The 21,450-nt window shown below is 33.3% G+C and overlaps 1 protein-coding gene and 1 non-coding gene across 2 annotated transcripts; one reads left to right on the forward strand and one right to left on the reverse strand.

Annotated features, from left to right (window-relative positions):
• Window positions 1-8,024: 8,024 nt before the first annotated feature.
• Window positions 8,025-19,976, reverse strand: LOC140877666 (uncharacterized). The gene is made up of 9 exons (XM_073281222.1): window positions 19,800-19,976; window positions 19,523-19,584; window positions 19,189-19,313; window positions 18,352-18,571; window positions 16,449-16,617; window positions 15,933-16,415; window positions 10,363-10,585; window positions 9,754-9,940; window positions 8,025-8,238 (listed from the first exon to the last, which is right to left on the reverse strand). Exons 1-9 carry the CDS (start codon window positions 19,974-19,976, stop codon window positions 8,025-8,027), a joined length of 1,860 nt encoding a protein of 619 aa, XP_073137323.1.
• Window positions 19,977-20,034: 58 nt separating this feature from the next.
• Window positions 20,035-20,145, forward strand: LOC140885779 (small nucleolar RNA R71). Its single transcript, XR_012151195.1, has one exon. It is a non-coding gene; the product is annotated as a small nucleolar RNA R71 (small nucleolar RNA).
• The last annotated feature ends 1,305 nt before the right edge of the window (window positions 20,146-21,450 follow it).

A 21,450-nucleotide genomic window follows, 5' to 3' on the forward strand; every position in this document is an offset into this window, starting at 1 on the left:
ACCCAATCCTTGATAAAATAGTGTAACACTATTGACTACCGTCAGTTATCCATCGATAACCTCAACAACACGGCACCTTCGGTCCAAATTGCTCATTGAATCAGTCACACTGCCTACAAATCTTAGCGATGACACCCTTGATAAGATAGTAATTAATCAGCAGTTATCTATAGATATGTACGAACTCCATCGCAGTCCAACTAGAGAACAAGATACAACACATTGTATCTCACTGGTCTAACGGTAACATCTCATCTCTTGATGTTATCGAAAAGCCCTAAACAATCGACCTAGATTCAACTCTCGGTCAAATCCTAGATATTCTTTTTACCAAGAACTCGAGTGAGTTACTTTTTATCACGAAGGATAAAATATATTTTCCAAAATAGTACCTTATGCGAATAGAAATGACAGCTACCGGCCACCCGCTCGCAGAGCAATCGCACCACTGCACGCGACTCTAACCATTTGAAATCCTTAGAATAATTGCAAGAAACCTTGATCCGAATCTCGCCATCGTAGATAGCATCTACTCGATTACATTAGTCATCCTGCCATGGATAACAACAAAATCCTGACAATTCCTGGCGTCATAGTATGTACTTTCAGTACTCACCCTGCCATTGGCCAACAAATGTTCCCAAGGAACAACAACTAGCAAACAAATTTTATATGGAACGATTCCATAATGGGTATCAAAACTTTACGATTAAATTGTGTGTGTAAGAATTAAATAACAATTATAAATTTTTACCTCCAATCTCGAATCGAGATTATGGACACCAACAGATTGCTCTGTTCTTGTTGTATATCCCTGGAACTGATGGACGAACTGTTCTTCAATCAGGTCCACGAACGGATATTTAATCCCTCTGATAGATTGCACTAGAAAATCTATCAGAAGTTTCTACGAAGAGAATTAACGAATTTGATCCGTTAAACCAGACTGTAATTCAAAATTCACAGGCTGGATTTTCCCGAGTAGAGAGGGAGGGGGCGGCCACTTTAGAGAGAAAATAACTAGGTTTTCAAAAATTATGACCTGTTGTGTGTAATTTCTGTACTGCAATAACTTATTTATAATGTAGGCCGCTAACAACTTAGGGCCCATTAGTCATAAGTTCAAGCCCGACAAGCAAAGCCCGCATGTTCAGAAATTAATATAAAATTCATCATGACTCCGATTGATAAACCGATTTCACCAATGTGCACAAAAACCATTTCTGCACCTTTTAAAGTCAAGATAAATTTTTTTGAATCCGAATTCAGTGATTTCCAAAAATGTCCATCCCTATGTCATTTTAGGAAATCTTACTCCTCTACTCTTAATTAAGAAGTCCAACTTCTTTGTTCATTAAATTTAACTCTTTAAATTTAACTATCTCAACGGGGATTAAAAATCCATTACTCTGTGTGACCCTCAATGGTTCAGGGATACAGCTAGTCGTGGGCTCACAACTCCTTGTGACTCGGAACAACAATTTCCGACTTGCCCATCGAATCATGGTAAGAGCGTCTAGCAACATCGCCCCATGATTCCCTAGGTATCACTAATAGTGCCTGCAAGAACCAATAGATTTTGGTTAGCGTACAGTATAGTCCCTTCATCCATATATCCCGATCGAATCAACAACCATTGGTAAATCGAGATTTGTTCGAGATTCGATAACTATGCAATACATCGTGAAGATCAAATAGTGACATCGCATGTGTTACTAAGAAACCATTTTCTTAAAACACATCATGTACTCTGGCCAGAGATTCGTCACACTAATATCTCCTCAGATCGCATAGGATATCCACACTCGCAAGTATGTGGTGAATCCTTGACAACAAAGCATCGACTCCTATATGTGTTGTAACTGTACCCAATCCCGACACCTGATGACCCCAATAGAGTCGGTAAACGAGTCAAAGCACAGTACTAGCATATAGAGTCTCAATGATGTTTCAAGTAGTAAGGACTAATGGTGTACAACCAAAACCGCGGACTTTATCCAATCGATAAGTGATAACCACTTGGAAAGTCCGGATAGGGTAGTTCGACCATTCATCATATGAATATCCATTTGCATGCTTCGAACATCTCTATGTTCCTTACCAATGAAACGTGGTACTCTGCATCGCAAATGCTAGTCTCAAACTCGAGCGATCCTTATCCTTATTATCGGACGGCTCAATCGACTAGGAACAGTTTAGAATATACAGTGACTATAAGATGTATTTCATGATAGACATCTCCATGTTCTACCACATCTTACATACACTATAGTATATTCAAGGTCTTTATCAAAACAACAATAGTATATCACAATATAACAATATGAAGAAAGATAAAGTCATTGCCATTAATAAAAGTGTAAATTATATTAAACAAAAGATTGTTTATACAAAGAGTCATCAAAGCCCTTAGCCACAAGTTGGCTCACCGGGCACCTACTCTTTCACAAACATGAATATCAAATACTCCCACACTTATTCCTTGCTCGCCCTCGAGCAAGTTATGCAAAACAATATGCAAATAAAACAAAACAATCATAAGTAAGGATGGATCATGACATCATAGCCTCAATGAAGTTTCTCCCACAAAAACAAGCTTACGAATACTCTCGATTTTCAATGATACACCTTCAGTTAAGCGCAAACGTGTGTGTGTGTCATGTTATTCCAGCTAGTGCAACTTCAAAAAAAAAATTTTAAGACTGTTCGCCGACCTAAGACATATCAGTGTACGTTTTACCCTAAAGAATCCCTCCTCTCAACACCCCTTTAACACAACACAACTCTCTTGAGATAAAATTATGTACCTCCGGATTTTGCACCCGGTATTGAAATAGCCCCAATAATTACCCACTGACTTAGATATAACTGACTAGGATACAAAAAATCATTCTATTTTTTCTTTCTAATCCCCTCGTCTATAGCCCGGATGGAGCATCAACCCCATTTAATCCGCATAATTAGCCTTGATCTTGCTCTTTTAGGATTTCAATCCTGTCAAGGCCCAAATGGAGTTGTAAAAAAAATTTTTTTTTTTTTAGGTACGCCCAAGATCGTAGGTGTCACATAAAAAAAATCATCAAGGTTCAAGAAACTATCAAGTATCACAGACACCTATTGTCGTGCAATGGTCCAACAGACACCAACTCGTCTAATACATCATTACAGTTCACTGGTCAAACATGTGTGCAAAAGATTATTCATAACTCAACCTCAAGTTTCTCATATCCAATCAAGAGCAAATTTTCACAAAAAAAAATTTTTCTCACAATCTCTTCATAGGCTATCAATTTCCATCCTACTTATGTAACACGACAAATACTAACAAATTAACAAATGATACGGAACGAACTATATGAAAATACGCAACAAAACAAATGCAGAACAAAATGACAAACAATGAATGAAACTCCCCCCATACTTAACCAAAGCATTGCCCTCAATTAACTAGCACTAACAACACAAATGCAAACACAAGATGAAAATGCAAGCGAAAAAAAAAAAACAATACTCCCCTGGTTTAAATGTTGACGTTTTCCTCTTCGATATCTGGCTGAATAACGGAAGATTCCTATTGAAACTTTGGACTGCGGATGGGGCATCTAGGTTCTGACAAACAAAGAAAATAAAACAAAAAACAAAACAAACAAAAACGAAATAAAGGAAAAAGACACTGGGTTGCCTCCCAGCCAGCGCTTGATTTTCAGTCGTCGGCTTGACTCTCAGAAGCACTGCTCAAAGAGCGGCTGACACCCAAAGTAAGTGTCATATGACACCACAAATGGTTCTTGGTTCCATATGCCCTCAAGCTTGGCCAGATAAACAGTTAAAGTTCGTCACCGCAGCAACACTCCATAACGGCTGATAAACATGTGAAGAGAACGTCTCGGTGGGCTCTTGGAAGCTAACATCTTTTGAGACTGGTACGAATGGAAAGGAAGGATCTTGGGGATGTGTGTACGATAATACTATCGATGAGCTCATATCGATAGACTCTTGAACTCCGTCATCTTCAAACTCAAGTGTTAACATATTTCAATCATAAAAAATTTCTTCCATAACATCTTTCGACTGCGATTCAATAAGAAGAGAAGACTCAAACGCCTCTAAATCTTCAGCATGATTTGGTTCGCACTCCCAATCCTGGTTCTCTGAGTCATCATCATTAAACCAAATTGGGTTGGTCAATGCTTGAGTATCTTGCTTCACTTCATGTTCTCGATATTCATGGACGAGTGATCTCTTGATATTCTCCATGTGATCCACAAGGTCACATCTAGACTTTTTCAGATATTCTACAGTTTCCACAGTCGATGCCACAAGCTTGCTCATGATATCTTCCAGCGGATGTAAGATCAACTGCGAACAACTTCCCTCCTCATTTTGAAGCTCAAATGGTTGGTCTGTAAAATCCGGGTATTGAGAGTGTGAATACCAGTAATAGTCAAACTCGGCCATATCATTCAACAGGTGTCTCATGGTATCATCTTGGCAAAATATTGAAATACGGGCTATGAAAGCTCTATCAATTACCCATTTTCTTGTCACTGCATCCAAACCATTAAGAAAATATGTAAGGAGAGAATAGTTAGAAAAATCATGATACCGGAAGATGGTTGCTAAATCATTGAATCTCTTCCATGCTGCGTAGAAAGGCTCTCCGTGTTGCTGGATAAAACTTGCTAATACTTGTCGATTTGACATCTCGAAGTATTACACCATAAGAACTCTTGCAAAAACAGAAGGAAAAAAAAACAGATCAGAAAACGAAGAATAAAATAAAAACAAACACAAAAACACAAATAAATTAAATGCCTTCCCCGGCAACGGCGCCAAAATTTGGTAGCGCTTAGTCGTGTCACGCCCAAATTAACCCAACTCAGATTAAACAATTAAACATGTAGTAGCGAGAGTAGGGATCGTTCCCACGAGGAAAGTGAAATTTATCTGTGTTCTTAAAATTACTGAAATTAAATAAAAAAAAAAGGGATTTGGATTATAAAAAATAACTACTAACAATTTAAAACAAAATAAAATACTTAAAAACAAGTCTTGGTATCAGTCGACTCCACCCTTGAAATTATTCATTTGATCATCGATTCTCTAAAAATAATTAATTCTCATTGAATATTCAGCATTGGAAATTTAATTCCTGTTTCACCTTAATTTTAGTTAACTAGACACAAGCGTTCTAAATTAACCCTTACCAATGAATTAACCTAATACAAGCGATCAGATTTAAACCCACGGCAACATTCAAACTAGTAAAACTGATAAATCTAGACAACCCATACACAGCGAATGAATTTATCCTAGTCAATTGTTATCCCTACAATTCCTAATCTCACAAGTGGACGATTATTAATTGTAGTTGCTTCACAAATCAGAGGTTTCAAACAATTACGGATTTGAATTCTAATTTAGCAGTAGATTGTATAGAAATCACAGGCCTATAATCTCACACACAAGCATGGCAATCAATTCAGAATAACTCTTGATACGCAATTTGAATTAAACAAATACAAACTGAATCTCACAAATTAAATAAAATCAAGGGTTTCGTCTTCCTTCAACCAAGAACAAAAACTAAAAGATTAAAATCTAAGAACAAGAAAGAAAGAACCAAGCCGCCAGAAGATTTCTCTCTGTCTTCGGCCGTCCAAGTCTGCGTCGTCTCCTCTGATCTCTTCTATTGTGTCTTTTAAATCTCTTTTATATGTCCTCGAAGCCCGTCAAAGAAAGTCCGACAAATCGAGTGTTTTAAAGTTACAAAAATCGGCCAATTTCTCGCACAGAGCAGCGCGGGCGCACCTACAAATCGGGAGGGTGCGCCTTAACTTCGTATTTTCACTTCTTTTCACGTCCAGGGACGGCGCGGGCGCGCCTATAAATCGGGAGGGCGCGCCTTAGCTTCGCATGTGTTATTCTACAGCGAGCGACAATATTCAAAAAATCATATCTCACAATATAACCGTCGGATTCAGCTGAAATTTGGACAGCTGCTTTAAAACATCTTGAACTTCATTCTGAACGGTGGAGATTTGATTTGGACTTCTATAAAATTAAATATAATTTTCAGATCATTGCTGCTCCGTAAATCATTCTCGCGCAAAAGCTTTTCCATCTTTTCCTCGACAAAAAGATATGTCCGATACAATAAAAACGGGAGCGCATAATGTAGACATGATGCATGAAATACAAACTAAAACTTAATTAAAACAAATGAATGCATGCAAAAACGACAATGAAATGATATGAAAATATGCAACACAAACATGAATATCACATTTGATAGGCAGACGCTCCTGCAGCATTTAGGAATTTTATGAGCCGAATCATTCAAATTCTTGGAAAGTTGTTTGCAGAATTGCATGCCGAGCAGTTATATGCTATTCTATCTACGTCCTTACCTAAAATTTGAAGATTTATGAGTTCTATCGCAGAATCTTTGAGGAATTCTTATCGTTTGTGAAGCCGATTACTCTGCAGATTATGTTCTTCTGTCTGGACTTCATCTTATGAGACCAGTTCTTATTGTTGAAGAAGAGATTTATCAGCGCTTCTATCCATTATTTCTTCTGTATTGATGACCTTACAAGTGCTTTACACATTTTCTTATTGATGTTAGGGTATATTATTGTTCAGAAGAATCACTTATTAGCTTGCCAAGAAAGCTGAAGACGCGCGAGACTCAATGTCTGAATTTGGACTTTGAGCTCGCAGCAATCTTATTGATTGGAAGATCTGGCATCATTTATTTTCTTATGAGGAGATTCCGTAATCTTCTCTGATCTCGGAAACTGTGGTACTAGTTTTGCCATACAGACTGAGGATGAGAAAGAGAAAAGGATTAGAGGTAATGAGGGGCTTCTGATTTGGAACCTGATCCTATATGAAGAAATTGAATGCAACAGCTGATGCTCTGAGCTGAAAGATCTGTTCTTATTTTATCTACTATCGGTATTTTCTTTGATCGATGATTGTTGCACTTCTGATTAGAGTTTGAAACAAATAGAAGGCCTATCAGGATTTTTTCTTTTGAGCCGAATCAGAATGAGATATAGATTGTGTTTCGATGGATTCATCACGAGAATTCTTTGATCAGTCTGAGTTTGAGGTACTATCTGTTACGATTGACCAATTGATGAATCTGTTATTGTATTCCCTACAGATTGATTTTCAGACATGATCAGATGTTAGATATTCTGTCAGAACCTTGTCAGATTGTTCGGTTTGCCAGATATAGATTATTTTCAGATCAGGGATCTTTGAAGTACTCTTTCTTCTGGATTAATCACCGAAGAGGCTTTTGTTATTCCAGTACATCTAAGTACGGTGATTATCCTCAGAACTACGGTCAGTCAGAACAGATGACATGGATTTAGAGGCTTTGTCGAGCTATAGTACTGGGCCAGCCCAGTATCCGAATAGCTTAATTGGGCTAGGTAAGGGTGAGCGGTCTATTCCATCTCTTAAGCTCAATTTTACCAGGCTTGGTAAAACAGGGTACCAATCCTGAAGGTCCATGGTTCGAATTAGAGGAAGAGATGAAACTCCCTGATAGAGAGAGGAGAAGTTTAGGAGCATATTCTGGACTCTTGCACTAGCTGGCAAGTGTGGCTAACTCCTATGAAGTTTTTGTACAACAACATCTAGCAGATGATTATCTGGATAGCGTCCTTCTATGAGTTGTACAGGAAGAATTGAATACCTCTTTTTAATTGGGATGAATATTCTGAGTCACTAGATTTGGGACCAAATTTGTTTTGAGGTTCGGATGTACAGATGAATATTTTTTAGACGAGATTGAAGATAGCACAGTTCAGATAGAAGAGGTATTCAATCATTGGATTCAGACTTCCGTATTTTGATCTGAAGGACCAGATTTTCCTGAATATTTTGCCTTCCAGAGGCTTTGTCAGATATGAGAAGAGAGAGAAATTGTTTCTGAGATTTATTGTTCTCACTAAAGTCTGGAGATGATAGTCAATCTTGCCTACAGACTTGTTTGGTTCTGTCTCCTTCTAGTTGTTCACGAGGTGCTTTTCCATCTTTTGATGCGGATTATCACCAGATCTTTGTTGCGGAATTACCAAACCATAGTTTCTTGTGTTCCTGAACTGTTGAGACCGGATTTGTTGAGAGGACAATTTGCTTGAGACGATTGATTCAGTGTTTTGACCTGAATTAGAAGCAGTTCTGAGACCAACCGATTCAGTTTGTGTTAGTGCAGTGAAGCTGTTATGGATTTGAAGAAAAGAATTGGAAGACAGAGTTCATTTTGAGACACAATTTTTGGGACTTAATGCTGAAAGATGAATTTTCTTCCATTGTTGGGTTTTATCTGTTAGCTTTTGAGATTGAACAGTATTTGATTTCGATGACGAAATCAGTTCTTAGAGGGGGAGAATTGTAATGCCCCAAAATTATCTTAATTGAGATTTTAGGAGTTTAAGATGGATAATCAGATATTATAGAATTCGAGGATCGATTTGATTTTGATCAGGGACTATTTCAAAATTTCTAAAAATTTTAGGGACTAAAATGTAAATTTGGAGATTGTTAGATATTTAAGCCTTTTTACTTCTCCTTCACTACATTTTCTTTCTCTCCAATGCTCCAAACTGCCATTAACGCCTCAAGCTCTTGGAATTTCATCCCGAGCTCGATCCGGCCGATAGAATTTCACTCTGAAGACATATTCGCGATCACGGCTGCGAGAGCTCTGTTATGCCGTAATTTTTTCTTCGACCCAGATTACTTCAATTTTTTGATGTTGTTAAAGTCGAATGAACTTCGGATATGTTGTACATGAGCTAGCATGTATCGTTTATTCTCAGTCAATTTTGAAAAAGAGCGTCGTTCGAATTTGTTATGATTTTTAGAGAGTAATTCGAAAATGGGGTTTAAGTGTTTGTTGGATTTTGAGTTGTTTTGGATAAATTATGAATTTTATGAGTTGCATTGGATTGACTTTTTTCTGTCTGTGGTTTTCAGTTAGTCGATTTATAGTCGTTATGCCGTCGGTTTGAGATTTTGGATTTAGGAGTTTGAATTAAGATTTTGATAGGGATTTCAAATTTGTTTTGAATTGATTGGTTGTTATTGTACTCGTTTCTATCTCCGTACAAATTTGACTAAAGATCGTGGAGTTCAGAATTGGCAGGATTCGAATCGTCAAAGTATTGTTAGAGCTTGATTGAGATTAGAAGCTACGTTGAATCAAAGAAGAGGTAAAAGACAACTTAGAATTGAATGGAACGAATTTAAAACATCTTAAACTTCATTCTGAACGGTGGAGATCGGATTTGGATCTCTCTAAAATTAAATTTGATTTTTCGATCAAGGCTGCTCCGTAATTCACTATTCAAAAATCCATTTTCTACAAAATTAACCCGGAGAGTGTAATACACACACATGAAATAAAACACATAAAAACACATAAAAGCAATATGAATGCACATAAAATAGACATAAAAATAACATGAAATAATGCACACAAAATGCACTTATCACCCTCCTCCTATGGTCAGCGTAACTCTTCTGCCTGCTCTGTGCAGTCCTCATCCTATCACGGATCTTGGCTACAACCTCAGCAGTCTGCTGAACAACCTCGGGTCCCAACTCTGATCTCTCACCAATCTCGGTCCATAAGACCGGTGATCTACACGGTCTCCCATAGAGTGCCTCGTAAGGCGCCATACCAATGATAGCCTGATAGCTGTTGTTATAACAAACTCCACCAATGGTAACCTCGACTCCAAACTATCGTGGAAGTCAATAACACAGGCTCTCAGAAGATCCTCTAGAATCTGAATCACCCTCTCGGACTGTCCATCCGTCTGTGGGTGAAAGGCAGTGCTAAACAAAAGCTTCGTTCCCAAAGCTGAATGAAAACTCTTCCAAAAATTCGAAGTAAACCGCGGATCTCTATCAGACACTATGGAAACAGGAATACCATGTAGTCTGACTATCTCCCGGATATACAAATCTGCATACTGAGTCATAGAGAAATTCGTCCTTACTGGCAAAAAGTGCGCTGACTTAGTGAGACGGTCGACGATAACCCAAATAGCATTCGAACCTCTCACTGTCCTCGGCAAGCCAACAACAAAGTCCATGGTAATGTTCTCCCATTTCCACTCGGGAATAAGGAGTGGCTTAAGCAACCCTGCAGCTCTCTGATGTTCTGCTTTGACCTGCTGGCATGTCAGACATTCTGACACAAATCGGGGATATCACGCTTCATGCCTGGCCACCAATATAACTGCTGAAGGTCCCGATACATCTTCGTATTGCCTGGGTGGATAGAGTACGGCGATGTATGTGCCTCTGCCATGATAGTAACTCGTAGAGAATCACCTGTGGGCACCCAAAGTCTACCTCTAAACCTCACGATCCTGTCTACTACCGAATACAGGTCACTGCCTCTCTCGTCGGCTCTCTGTCTCCACTTACTCAACTTCTCATCAACAACTTGAGAAACTCTGATATGTTCAAATAGATTAGTCTGCACCGTCAAAGCTGACAATCTGGGAGCTCTACCCTTGGCATAGAACTCCAGCCCAAATCTCTGAATCTCATCCTGCAATGGTCTAGACACTGTCAAAGAGGCAATCACTATTGTCTTTCTACTCAACGCATCTGCGACGACATTAGCCTTACCTGTATGATAACTGCTACAACTTAAATTGTAATTCACCCAAGTGTAGGTTGTCTGCAAGTAATATACTCGTGAGTACGACATCGATCCACGGAGAGGATGTTGTAAGTTTAATTTTAGCAATAATATATTATAGATGAAAATATTATTATAAAACTTCAAATACACAAATTATAAAATTGTCAAGGTTTCAAAGGTTCATTGTTGGTTTATTTAAGATTGCTTAATAAAAATAAATAAAAGAAACTAAAATAAAAATAAACATAAAAGAACAATGAAATATTTAAACAAGTATATCATATAATATAGTTCCCACTATATTAATATCAACCGATATTTAATACATGGTACCCATAATATATATATAAATGCATAAATATAAATTGACATAAAAGTAAATGTTAGATCAAATCACAATATTTTATTTAGAACAACCGGCAGAGCCACGCTATCGTCTAAATAAAATATATGACTTTATGTTAGATGCGATAAAGTAAATGTTAGTTGCGAAAAAGTAAAAGTTAGATGCGAGAAAATAAATGTTAGTTGCGGAAAAGTAAATGTTAGTTGCGATAAAGTAAAAGTTAGATGCGAGAAAGTAAATGTTAGTTCAAATCACAATATATTATTTAGAACAACTGACAGTGTCACGCTATCATCTAAATAATATATATGACTTTATTATAAATAGATACATATATTTATAGTATATAATTATTGTAGTATTTATTGTATCATATTTGACAACAAATCAAGGTAACCACATTCAAGGTACCAAGCATTTGATGTAAATAGATAACAACAAATCATCCAAAATTATACCTACAAATAAAGACCAATTAGTAAAAATAAAAATAGAAAAGAAAAGAATATACAAAATATAGACAATCTTACTTGACCAACAATGAAACCTTTTCACCTTGACATAAAAAGATTTAGCTTTCCATGAACATGAAACTCAAGAATAAAGATAAAAGAAATTTCATACTTGAACTTGAGAAACTTGCACACTCAAACTTTTATTCTCACACACAATATTTATTTTACAAATGAAGAATTCTCTACACTCTTGCACACTACAAAGCTTATACAACACATCTATTTATAGGCCAAATGAGAGGAAGAGTCCAAGGCTCATTAAATGTGAAATAGTAAAGTTGGTGGGTGCTTGTCTCCTTGAATGTCAATACCATGACCCAACTTTAATTGGCATGTTTGATGTCTTAGACCACCGATTCAGCCTTTCTTTTCAACATAGAACACGTAGGATATTTTGTGTAGATGTGTTTGGACAACTCATTCACCCCTTTTGGATAAAATATGAAATACTTATGATATTTTTACTCCAAGCTGGTCATAGTAAAAGTAAATCTATCTCCATTTTGATATTTTATTATTTTGATCATCTTAATGAAGTTTTTGGAATTTCTTGTCTTCTACAAAGTTGAAGATGCCTCTTTTGTGATTCTACAGGTTTTGAGATTACTCCATTATGACCACTGTAGCTTGAGTAATTTTATTTTTACCAAACCTGCGCAAACCGTAAAATACAACATTTTAGTAAAACATTTAAATATAAACACATAACACTAAAATAATACAACTTCATAATTTTAATTAAACTTAAATTTTAAAACACACTTTTTAACATATAAATAATTACAAATTTTAAGTTTCATCACACCCCCAAACCGGCTAATTACTAGTCCCTTAGTAATAAAATATCATAAAATATCATAAAATATCATAAAATCACAAGTTAGATTTTTATTCCTTAATATATATATTTAAATTTGCAAACTTTGAAATTTTAAAAACACACTTGTGAGGAAATCATATGTTTATTTATAAATCTCATTATCAACCAATATATCAATATGTAATTGGATGGGCCATACATATATTTCACACAATATCAAAATATTAAATATATATAATTTTTTTTTTTACATAAATATTTTCTAAAAACTTTGAGAATAATATAATTAAAAGGATAATAGAAATCATTTTCATAACATGTATATCATCAAGAATATTAATGTAAAAGTCTCAACTCCATATTCTCTCGGGTTAAAGTATTTCATATATAGCTGTTTTTCACTCATGGAGTTGGAAGAAATTATACACTCTTTGAAATGGCTAGTAAAGCAGACAATCAAATAACCTAATATTGAAAATAAGATAGGATGATTTACAAAGAATAAACCCATTTTTTTTTTGTTTTTTTTTGTTTTTTTGTTTTTTTTTTTTTGTTTTTTTTTTTTTTGCTTGGCTGCAAAATTTTTTTTACATAATCAAATACCTCCAATAAACTTTGAAAATGTAACATTTTTTTTTTCAAAGTTTATTTATTTTTTTATTTTTTATGAGGTAAATCTATTACATTAATAATTATAGTAGAGATATTAATACTCTACATCTTTACAATCAAACTTCAAACAACTTTGCAGCCAATTTTCATTTTTCTTTTTTTTTTCTTTTTTTTTTTTCAAAATGGGTTTAATCTAGTAATCAACCATTTCTTAATAATCAATAAAAGCTTATAAGTTGTTTTCTCAATTCTTACCCCTCACTCACAAAATTTATGTGAGTAACTATTGTACTTTTACAAATTAATTCCCTCAATTATACATGTTATTATTTATTCAATCAATATCACTTTAATTATATACTCATAAAAGTTTTAGAAAATATGTATTTGAAAACACACAATTATATATTATTTATAACTTATATCCCATCAATTATATATTTTCTATTAAATTGATAAAAAGAAGAATAAATAAACATCTATACAAAAAAACTTCATTTTCTTAGTAGTTTGCAATTTAAATATATACGAAATATTAAAATCTAATCTATTGTGATAAGATGATAAATAAAAACTAATGCGTGTCAGGAGTTTTTGACTCCTTACTCTGCCATTGAAAAAGAAAAATAAATATTATTATAGAAATATATTTTTTTTTTAAATTTTAAATTTTAAATTTTTTTTTTTTTTTTAGAGATAAACCCTCCCCCAAACCTGAATATGACATTGTTTTTAATTTTTTTTTTTTTAATAAAGAGTACATGATGAAAGAGATATCACCTGGAATTATTGAAGATGAGGAACAAACACAAACCATTTCATGACATGTTGAATCAATGATCCAGTTTTCTTTTCTTACTAGTTGGTTGAGACCAATTGATCTTTGTTATAGCTGAATCAGGTTGATGAACAAAAGCTTGGAGATCATCAATTAATTGGTCTTCATTCGAAGCAGAGATGAGCATCCTTCGTGAATTTTCTGAAATAAAATTTTGTTCCACGGCTACATCGAGAAAAGTCAACAAACCATCATAATAGTTATTGATATTCAACAAGCCAACAGGTTTATTATGGATATTAAGTTGTGCCCAAGAAACAACATGAAAAATTTCTTCTAAAGTACCAAAACCACCAGGTAAGGCAATAAAAGCATCAGAATTTTCTATCATTTTAGTTATTCTCTCGTACATTGATGAAACTTTCAACTCTTCCCCAACCGTAACACCTGTAATATTTTCTTCAGCTAAAGCTGTAGGAATAATACCCAAAACCTGACTACCTCCAAGATGAGCTGCTGTTGAAATAGATCCCATTAACCCAATATTGCCTCCTCCGTAAACCAAGTGAATTTTTCTCTCTGCTAACTTTTTTCCAAGATTAATTGCTGCATCAACAAATATTTCATTCTTTCCAGTATTAGAACCACAAAAGACACAAATATTTTTCAATTTTTGTGAAGAAGATCCTGTCATGTTTTTTTCTTTTTTTTTAAAAAAAAATATAGAGAGAGTTGAGTGATTTTATAAGGAAAACAAGGAATAAGACAGAAATAGGAATACAGATGTGAACAAAATGATGAAAATAGTAAAAAAAAATAATATATAATAATAACATGCATGCGTATAAACAGTGATGTGATTGTGGCTCACAGTGTTCCTTCAATATTTATGAGTCGAGGGTTGGCTTACCATCCAATTTTCTTATAAATTGGCAAATAGGGTCTTTTTTAGTCAGATTCCCAAGACCATCACCATGACGCTGCGCTTGGAATAGTTTCCATAAATGGAGAAGTTGACCTTGTACATCTCCACTAGAATGCGTCTCAAGAGTCAATGAGATATCATCCAATGACTCTTTACTCAGCCCATTCTTAATGAAATCAATTTTATCTTTTCTATTTGTGGAAACATATCCCAAAGATCTGCATTGTCTATTACAAGTCCATCTGGCACAATTATGACAAACATCTAACCTTTTAGCCCTTCTTTTCTTCGCATAGGTACTTTTTCCTAGTCCAGACATATTTCGAACAAGTAAGAATTTTGGAACTTCACCACCTAATCGAACCTTGGCTTCAATTATAAGACGAATATCCTCCGGGATTCCTTTTTGCATAAGCATTCTCAATCTTTCACATCTGCCTTCATAAATCATTCTCAGAACTTTTTTAGAAACAGATGGAAAATATTTACCAAGTTTTTTGATAGCTTCATCCATAATATATATTTATATATATATATTCAATTATTTTGGGAAATTGAAATAAAACCGACTGAAAGTAGTCACGGAGTACCGTTATCCGCCACTTAACCGGGAAGTGAACTCAATTCTGCAAAAATAAAATAAAAATATAAGTAACAATTAAGTTGGATCATATAAAGGCATAAACTCTTCATTAAGAACTTCATTTTCTATAAACGGTTTAAGTCTTTGCCCATTAACTTTAAATACATTATTATTTTTAGGATTTTCAACATCAACAGCACCATGAGGATAGACAAATTTAACAATAAATGGTCCAGACCATCGCGATCTAAGTTTTCCTGGAAACAAATGCAAGCGAGAATTATAAAGTAAAACTTTTTGTCCGATTTCAAAAGATTTTCTCATAATATTTTTATCATGAAATGCTTTTGTTTTATCTTTATAAATCTTTGCATTTTCATATGCATCATTTCTTAATTCTTCTAGTTCATTTAATTGCAATTTTCTTGATTTAGATGCATCATCTAAATTAGTATTAAACGCTTTAATTGCCCAATAAGCTTTATGTTCAATTTCAACAGGTAAATGACAATGCTTTCCAAAAACTAATCTATATGGTGACATCCCCAATGATGTTTTAAATGCAGTTCTATATGCCCATAATGCATCACTTAATCTTAAAGACCAATCTTTTCGATTTGGATTGACTGTTTTTTCCAAAATTTGTTTTATTTCTTTATTTGCAAGTTCAACCTGACCATTCGTTTGAGGGTGATATGGAGTAGAAACTTTATGTGTAATACCATATTTTCTTAACAACGAAGAAAATGATTTATTTATAAAATGACTTCCCCCATCACTTATTATAGCTCTAGGTATTCCAAATCGACTAAAAATATTTTCTTTCAAAAATTTTATCACAACTTTATGATCATTAGTTCTACATGCAATTGCTTCAATCCATTTTGAAACATAATCGACAGCTACTAAAATATAAGTGAATCCAAAAGATAATGGAAATGGACCCATAAAATCTATTCCCCAACTGTCAAATATTTCAATAATCATGATTGGATTTAAAGGCATCATGTTTCGTTTTGAAATTGAACCCATTTTCTGACAATTTTCACAAGATTTGCAAAATGAATGTGTATCTTTGAATAAAGAAGGCCAATAAAATCCACATTGAAAGATTTTTGCAGCTGTTTTCTTTGACGAAAAATGACCTCCACATGCCTCAGAATGACAAAATTTAATGACACTACTTACCTCATTGTCGGGTATGCATCGTCGAAAAATTTGATCAGGACAATACTTAAACAAATAAGGATCATCCCAATAAAATTTTTTGACCTCTTTCAAGAATTTATTTTTATCTTGTGAACTCCAATGAGAAGGCATTTTATTTGTCACAAGAAAATTTACAATATTAGCAAACCAAGGCATAGTAGTAGCATAAAATAGTTGATCATCCGGAAAATTTTCATTTATTGGTATTTCATTTTGAGATGATTCAGAAATTATTCTTGATAAATGATCGGCTACTACATTTTCTTTTCCTTTTTTATCTTTTATTACAAGATCAAATTCTTGTAACAACAAAATCCATCTTATTAATCTCGGCTTAGCATCTTGTTTATTTGATAAATATTTTATGGCAGAATGATCAGTGTAAACAATAGTAGTAGAACCAATTAAATAGGATCGAAATTTATCTAATGCAAACACTACTGAAAGTAATTCTTTTTCAGTTGTTGAATAATTGATTTGAGCACTATTTAAGGTTCTACTTGCATAATAGATCACATAAGGTTTACCTTCTTTTCTTTGTCCTAACACGGCTCCTACAGCATAATCACTTGCATCACACATTAATTCAAATGGTAAAGACCAATCAGGAGGTTGTAAAATAGGTGATGTAGTTAAAAGATTAATTATCTTTTTAAAAGCAGTTTCACATTCTTGAGTCCATTCAAATTGTGCATCTTTTGTTAAAAGATTTGAAATTGGTTTCGATATTATGCTAAAATTTTTTATAAATCTTCTATAAAATCCCGCATGACCCAAAAATGATCGAATTTCTTTGATCGTGTTTGGTGATGGTAGATTAGCAATAACATCAATCTTAGCTTTATCAACTTCAATTCCTTTTTCAGATATGACATGCCCTAACACAATTCCGGATTTAACCATGTAGTGACATTTTTCCCAATTTAAAACAAGATTTTTTTCTTCACATCTTTTTAAAACTTCTTCCAAATTTTTAAGACAGTTTTCAAATGAGTTTCCAAAAACAGTTATATCATCCATAAAAACTTCCACAAATTCTTCAATCATGTCACTAAAAATACTTAGCATGCATCTTTGAAAAGTAGCCGGGGCATTACATAAACCAAATGACATTCTTTTAAAAGCAAAAGTTCCGAACGGACAAGTGAAAGTAGTTTTTTCTTGATCTTCTAATGATATTGGTATTTGATAATACCCCGAATACCCATCAAGAAAACAATAATAAGGATTACCTGCCACTTTCTCTAAAATTTGATCTAAAAATGGTAACGGAAAGTGATCTTTTCTAGTTGCATCATTTAATTTTCTATAATCAATGCACATACGCCAACTAGATGGAATCCTAGCTTGTAATAATTCTCCCTTTTCATTTTTTATAACAGTGATGCCTGATTTTTTTGGTACTACTTGTGTTGGACTTACCCATTTACTATCCAAGATTGGATAAATAATTCCGGCATCTAATAGTTTTAAAACTTCATTTTTAACAACTTCTTTCATGTGTGGATTTAATCTTCTTTGTGGTTGTTGATATGTTTTAGCATTTTCTTCCAAGTGAATTCTATGTGTGCAGATTAAAGGATTTATACCTTTTATATCTTGCAAAGTCCACCCAATTGCATTTTTGTGTTTTTTAAGTAGTGTTATTACATCTTCTTCTTGTTTTGGTAAGAGGGTAGAAGATATTACAATAGGATATGTTTGATTTTCACCAAGAAAAGCATATTTTAGTTCTATTGGCAAGGGTTTTAATTCAAGTTTTGGATGATCATTTTCTTTTACTTCTTCAAGTTCATTAATTTCTTCAAATAACTTTGATTTAAAAACATTTTTTGAATCAAAACTTTCCACTAAACAAACTTCAGATTGTTGATTTAAGTTTTCTTGGTGTATATTTTCTTCCACAATTGTTTCTATTGCATTATCATCTTCATCTTCATTAATACTTGGTTGTTTACATAAATTGAACACATTAAGTTCTAAAGTCATATTTCCAAAAGACAATTTCATTATTCCATTTCGACAATTAATTAGAGCATTTGAAGTTGCTAGAAATGGACGTCCCAATATGACTGGAATTTCGTTATGTACTTCTATTGGTTGTGTATCCAAGACAATAAAATCCACAGGATATATGAATTTATCGACTTGAACTAACACATCTTCTACGATACCTCTAGGTATTTTGATTGACCTATCGGCTAGTAAAAGAGTGACAGATGTAGGTTTTAAATCTCCCAACTTAAGCTTTTCATAAACTGAATAAGGAATTAAATTCACACTTGCTCCCAAATCTAACAAAGCTTTTTTAATTTTATTTTTTCCAATAATACATGAAATTGTTGGACAACCGGGATCTTTATATTTCAAGGTAGAATTATTTTTAATAATAGAGCTTACTTGCTCCGTTAAGAATGCTTTCTTCTTTACATGCAATTGTCTTTTTACAGTACATAAATCTTTTTAAAAACTTTGCATAAGAAGGAACTTGTTTAATAGCATCTAATAATGGAATATTTATTTTTTACTTGTTTAAAAACTTCATAAATATCAGAATCATTTTTTTGTTTTTTATTATTTACTAATGCATGAGGAAAAGGAACATGTTTATTTATTTTATCATCAATTTTCTTATTTTTAGGACTCAAAGCATCATCTTTCTCAAAAGTATCAGGATTTGAATCCTTACTCTTTGAGTTTAATTGATCTTTGTTTTCATCACTATATGGATCATTAACTATTTTTCCACTTCTAAGAGTAATAACAGATTTTACTTGATCAAATTTTTCTTGATTTTGATTTTTAGGATTAGGTTGTGGTTGAGATGGAAATTTTCCTTTTTCATGAATATTAAGTGCAGATGCAAATTTTGCAAGAGTTTCTTTCAAATCATTCATAGATTGAATGTTTTGAATATTGATAGACTCTTGCTTTTGAATGTATGCATGAATTTCATCTTCAAAATTTTTTCTTGGAGGTGGGATATAAGGAGCATAACCTTGATGACTTTGGTTATTTTGAAAAGGTTGTTGTGAAGGTTGTGCATTATTATCGTTCCTCCAACTAAAATTGGGATGATTTCTCCAACCAGGATTGTATGTTTGTGAAAAAGGATCTAATGTTGGTTTTTTAAAATTGTTAACATAATTGGCTTGTTCATGGAGACATTCTTTAAATGAAGGCAAAGTAGGACAATTTTTTTGTAAGATGATCATGTGTGTCACATATATGACAAACAATTTCTTGAACACTTTTTAATTGATCACTCTTTTTCATTTCTAATGACTCGATTTTTCTTGCTAAAGATGCAAGTTTAGCTTGAATATCTACATCATCTTTAAGATGATAAATACCACCCCCATTTGTTGAATTATTGGTTTTACTTGGTGGTTCAATTGAGCCTATATTATCCCAATTTTGAGCATTTTCTGCTAATGACTCCAAATATTCCATAGCTTCATTTGGGTTTTTATCTTCAAAAGTTCCATTACACATGAATTCTATCATTTGCCTATCTTTAGGTATTAAACCTTCATAAAAGTGAGAAATTATTCTCCATATTTCAAAACCATGATGTGGGCATGTATTAAGTAACTCTTTATATCTATCCCAACATTGATAAAATGTTTCCCCTTGTTTTTGAGAAAAAGTTGTAATTTGTCTTTTAAAAGAGTTTGTTCTATGGAAGGAAAAAACTTTTTTAGAAATTGTTGTTGCATTTATTCCCATGATCTTATTGAACTTGATCTCAAATTTTGCAACCATGTTTTAGCTTTATCTTTAAGGAAAAAGGGAAAAGCTTTAATCGAACAGTATCCATGCTACAATTTTGATCATTATAAGTGTTGCAAACCTCCTCAAATTCTCTTAAATGCAAATATGGATTTTCAGAATCTAAGCCATGAAAATTTGGTAAAAGTTGAATGACTTGTGGCTTAAAATTGAAATTAGATGCATCAGGAGGAAAAACTAAACAAGATGGTGTACTAGTTCTTATTGGATTCATATGGTGCCTAAGTGTTCTTGGTTGTTCATGTTCTTGATGATGATTATTATTATTATTATCATCTTGATTATTAGAATTATCGTCCATGTTTAAAATATTTTCAGTTACTCGAACAAGTCTACCACTTTGTTTACGACTCCAAACAATCATACAATTAAAAACAACATACTATTTACATAATAACAAAATTAAACTTAATTTATACATCCCCGGCAACGGCGCCAAAAACTTGCTACAACTTAAATTGTAATTCACCCAAGTGTAGGTTGTCTGCAAGTAATATACTCGTGAGTACGAGATCGATCCACGGAGAGGATGTTGTAAGTTTAATTTTAGCAATAATATATTATAGATGAAAATAATATTATAAAACTTCAAATACACAAATTATAAAATTGTCAAGGTTTCAAAGGTTCATTGTTGGTTTATTTAAGATTGCTTAATAAAAATAAATAAAAGAAACTAAAATAAAAATAAACATAAAAGAACAATGAAATATTTAAACAAGTATATCATATAATATAGTTCCCACTATATTAATATCAACCGATATTTAATACATGGTACCCATAATATATATATAAATGCATAAATATAAATTGACATAAAAGTAAATGTTAGATCAAATCACAATATTTTATTTAGAACAACCGGCAGAGCCACGCTATCGTCTAAATAAAATATATGACTTTATGTTAGATGCGATAAAGTAAATGTTAGTTGCGAAAAAGTAAAAGTTAGATGCGAGAAAATAAATGTTAGTTGCGGAAAAGTAAATGTTAGTTGCGATAAAGTAAAAGTTAGATGCGAGAAAGTAAATGTTAGTTCAAATCACAATATATTATTTAGAACAACTGACAGTGTCACGCTATCATCTAAATAATATATGACTTTATTATAAATAGATACATATATTTATAGTATATAATTATTGTAGTATTTATTGTATCATATTTGACAACAAATCAAGGTAAC

Source organism: Henckelia pumila, chromosome 2 (genome assembly GCF_033568475.1).
Source record: "Henckelia pumila isolate YLH828 chromosome 2, ASM3356847v2, whole genome shotgun sequence".
In the NCBI taxonomy this organism is placed as follows: Eukaryota; Viridiplantae; Streptophyta; class Magnoliopsida; order Lamiales; family Gesneriaceae; genus Henckelia; species Henckelia pumila.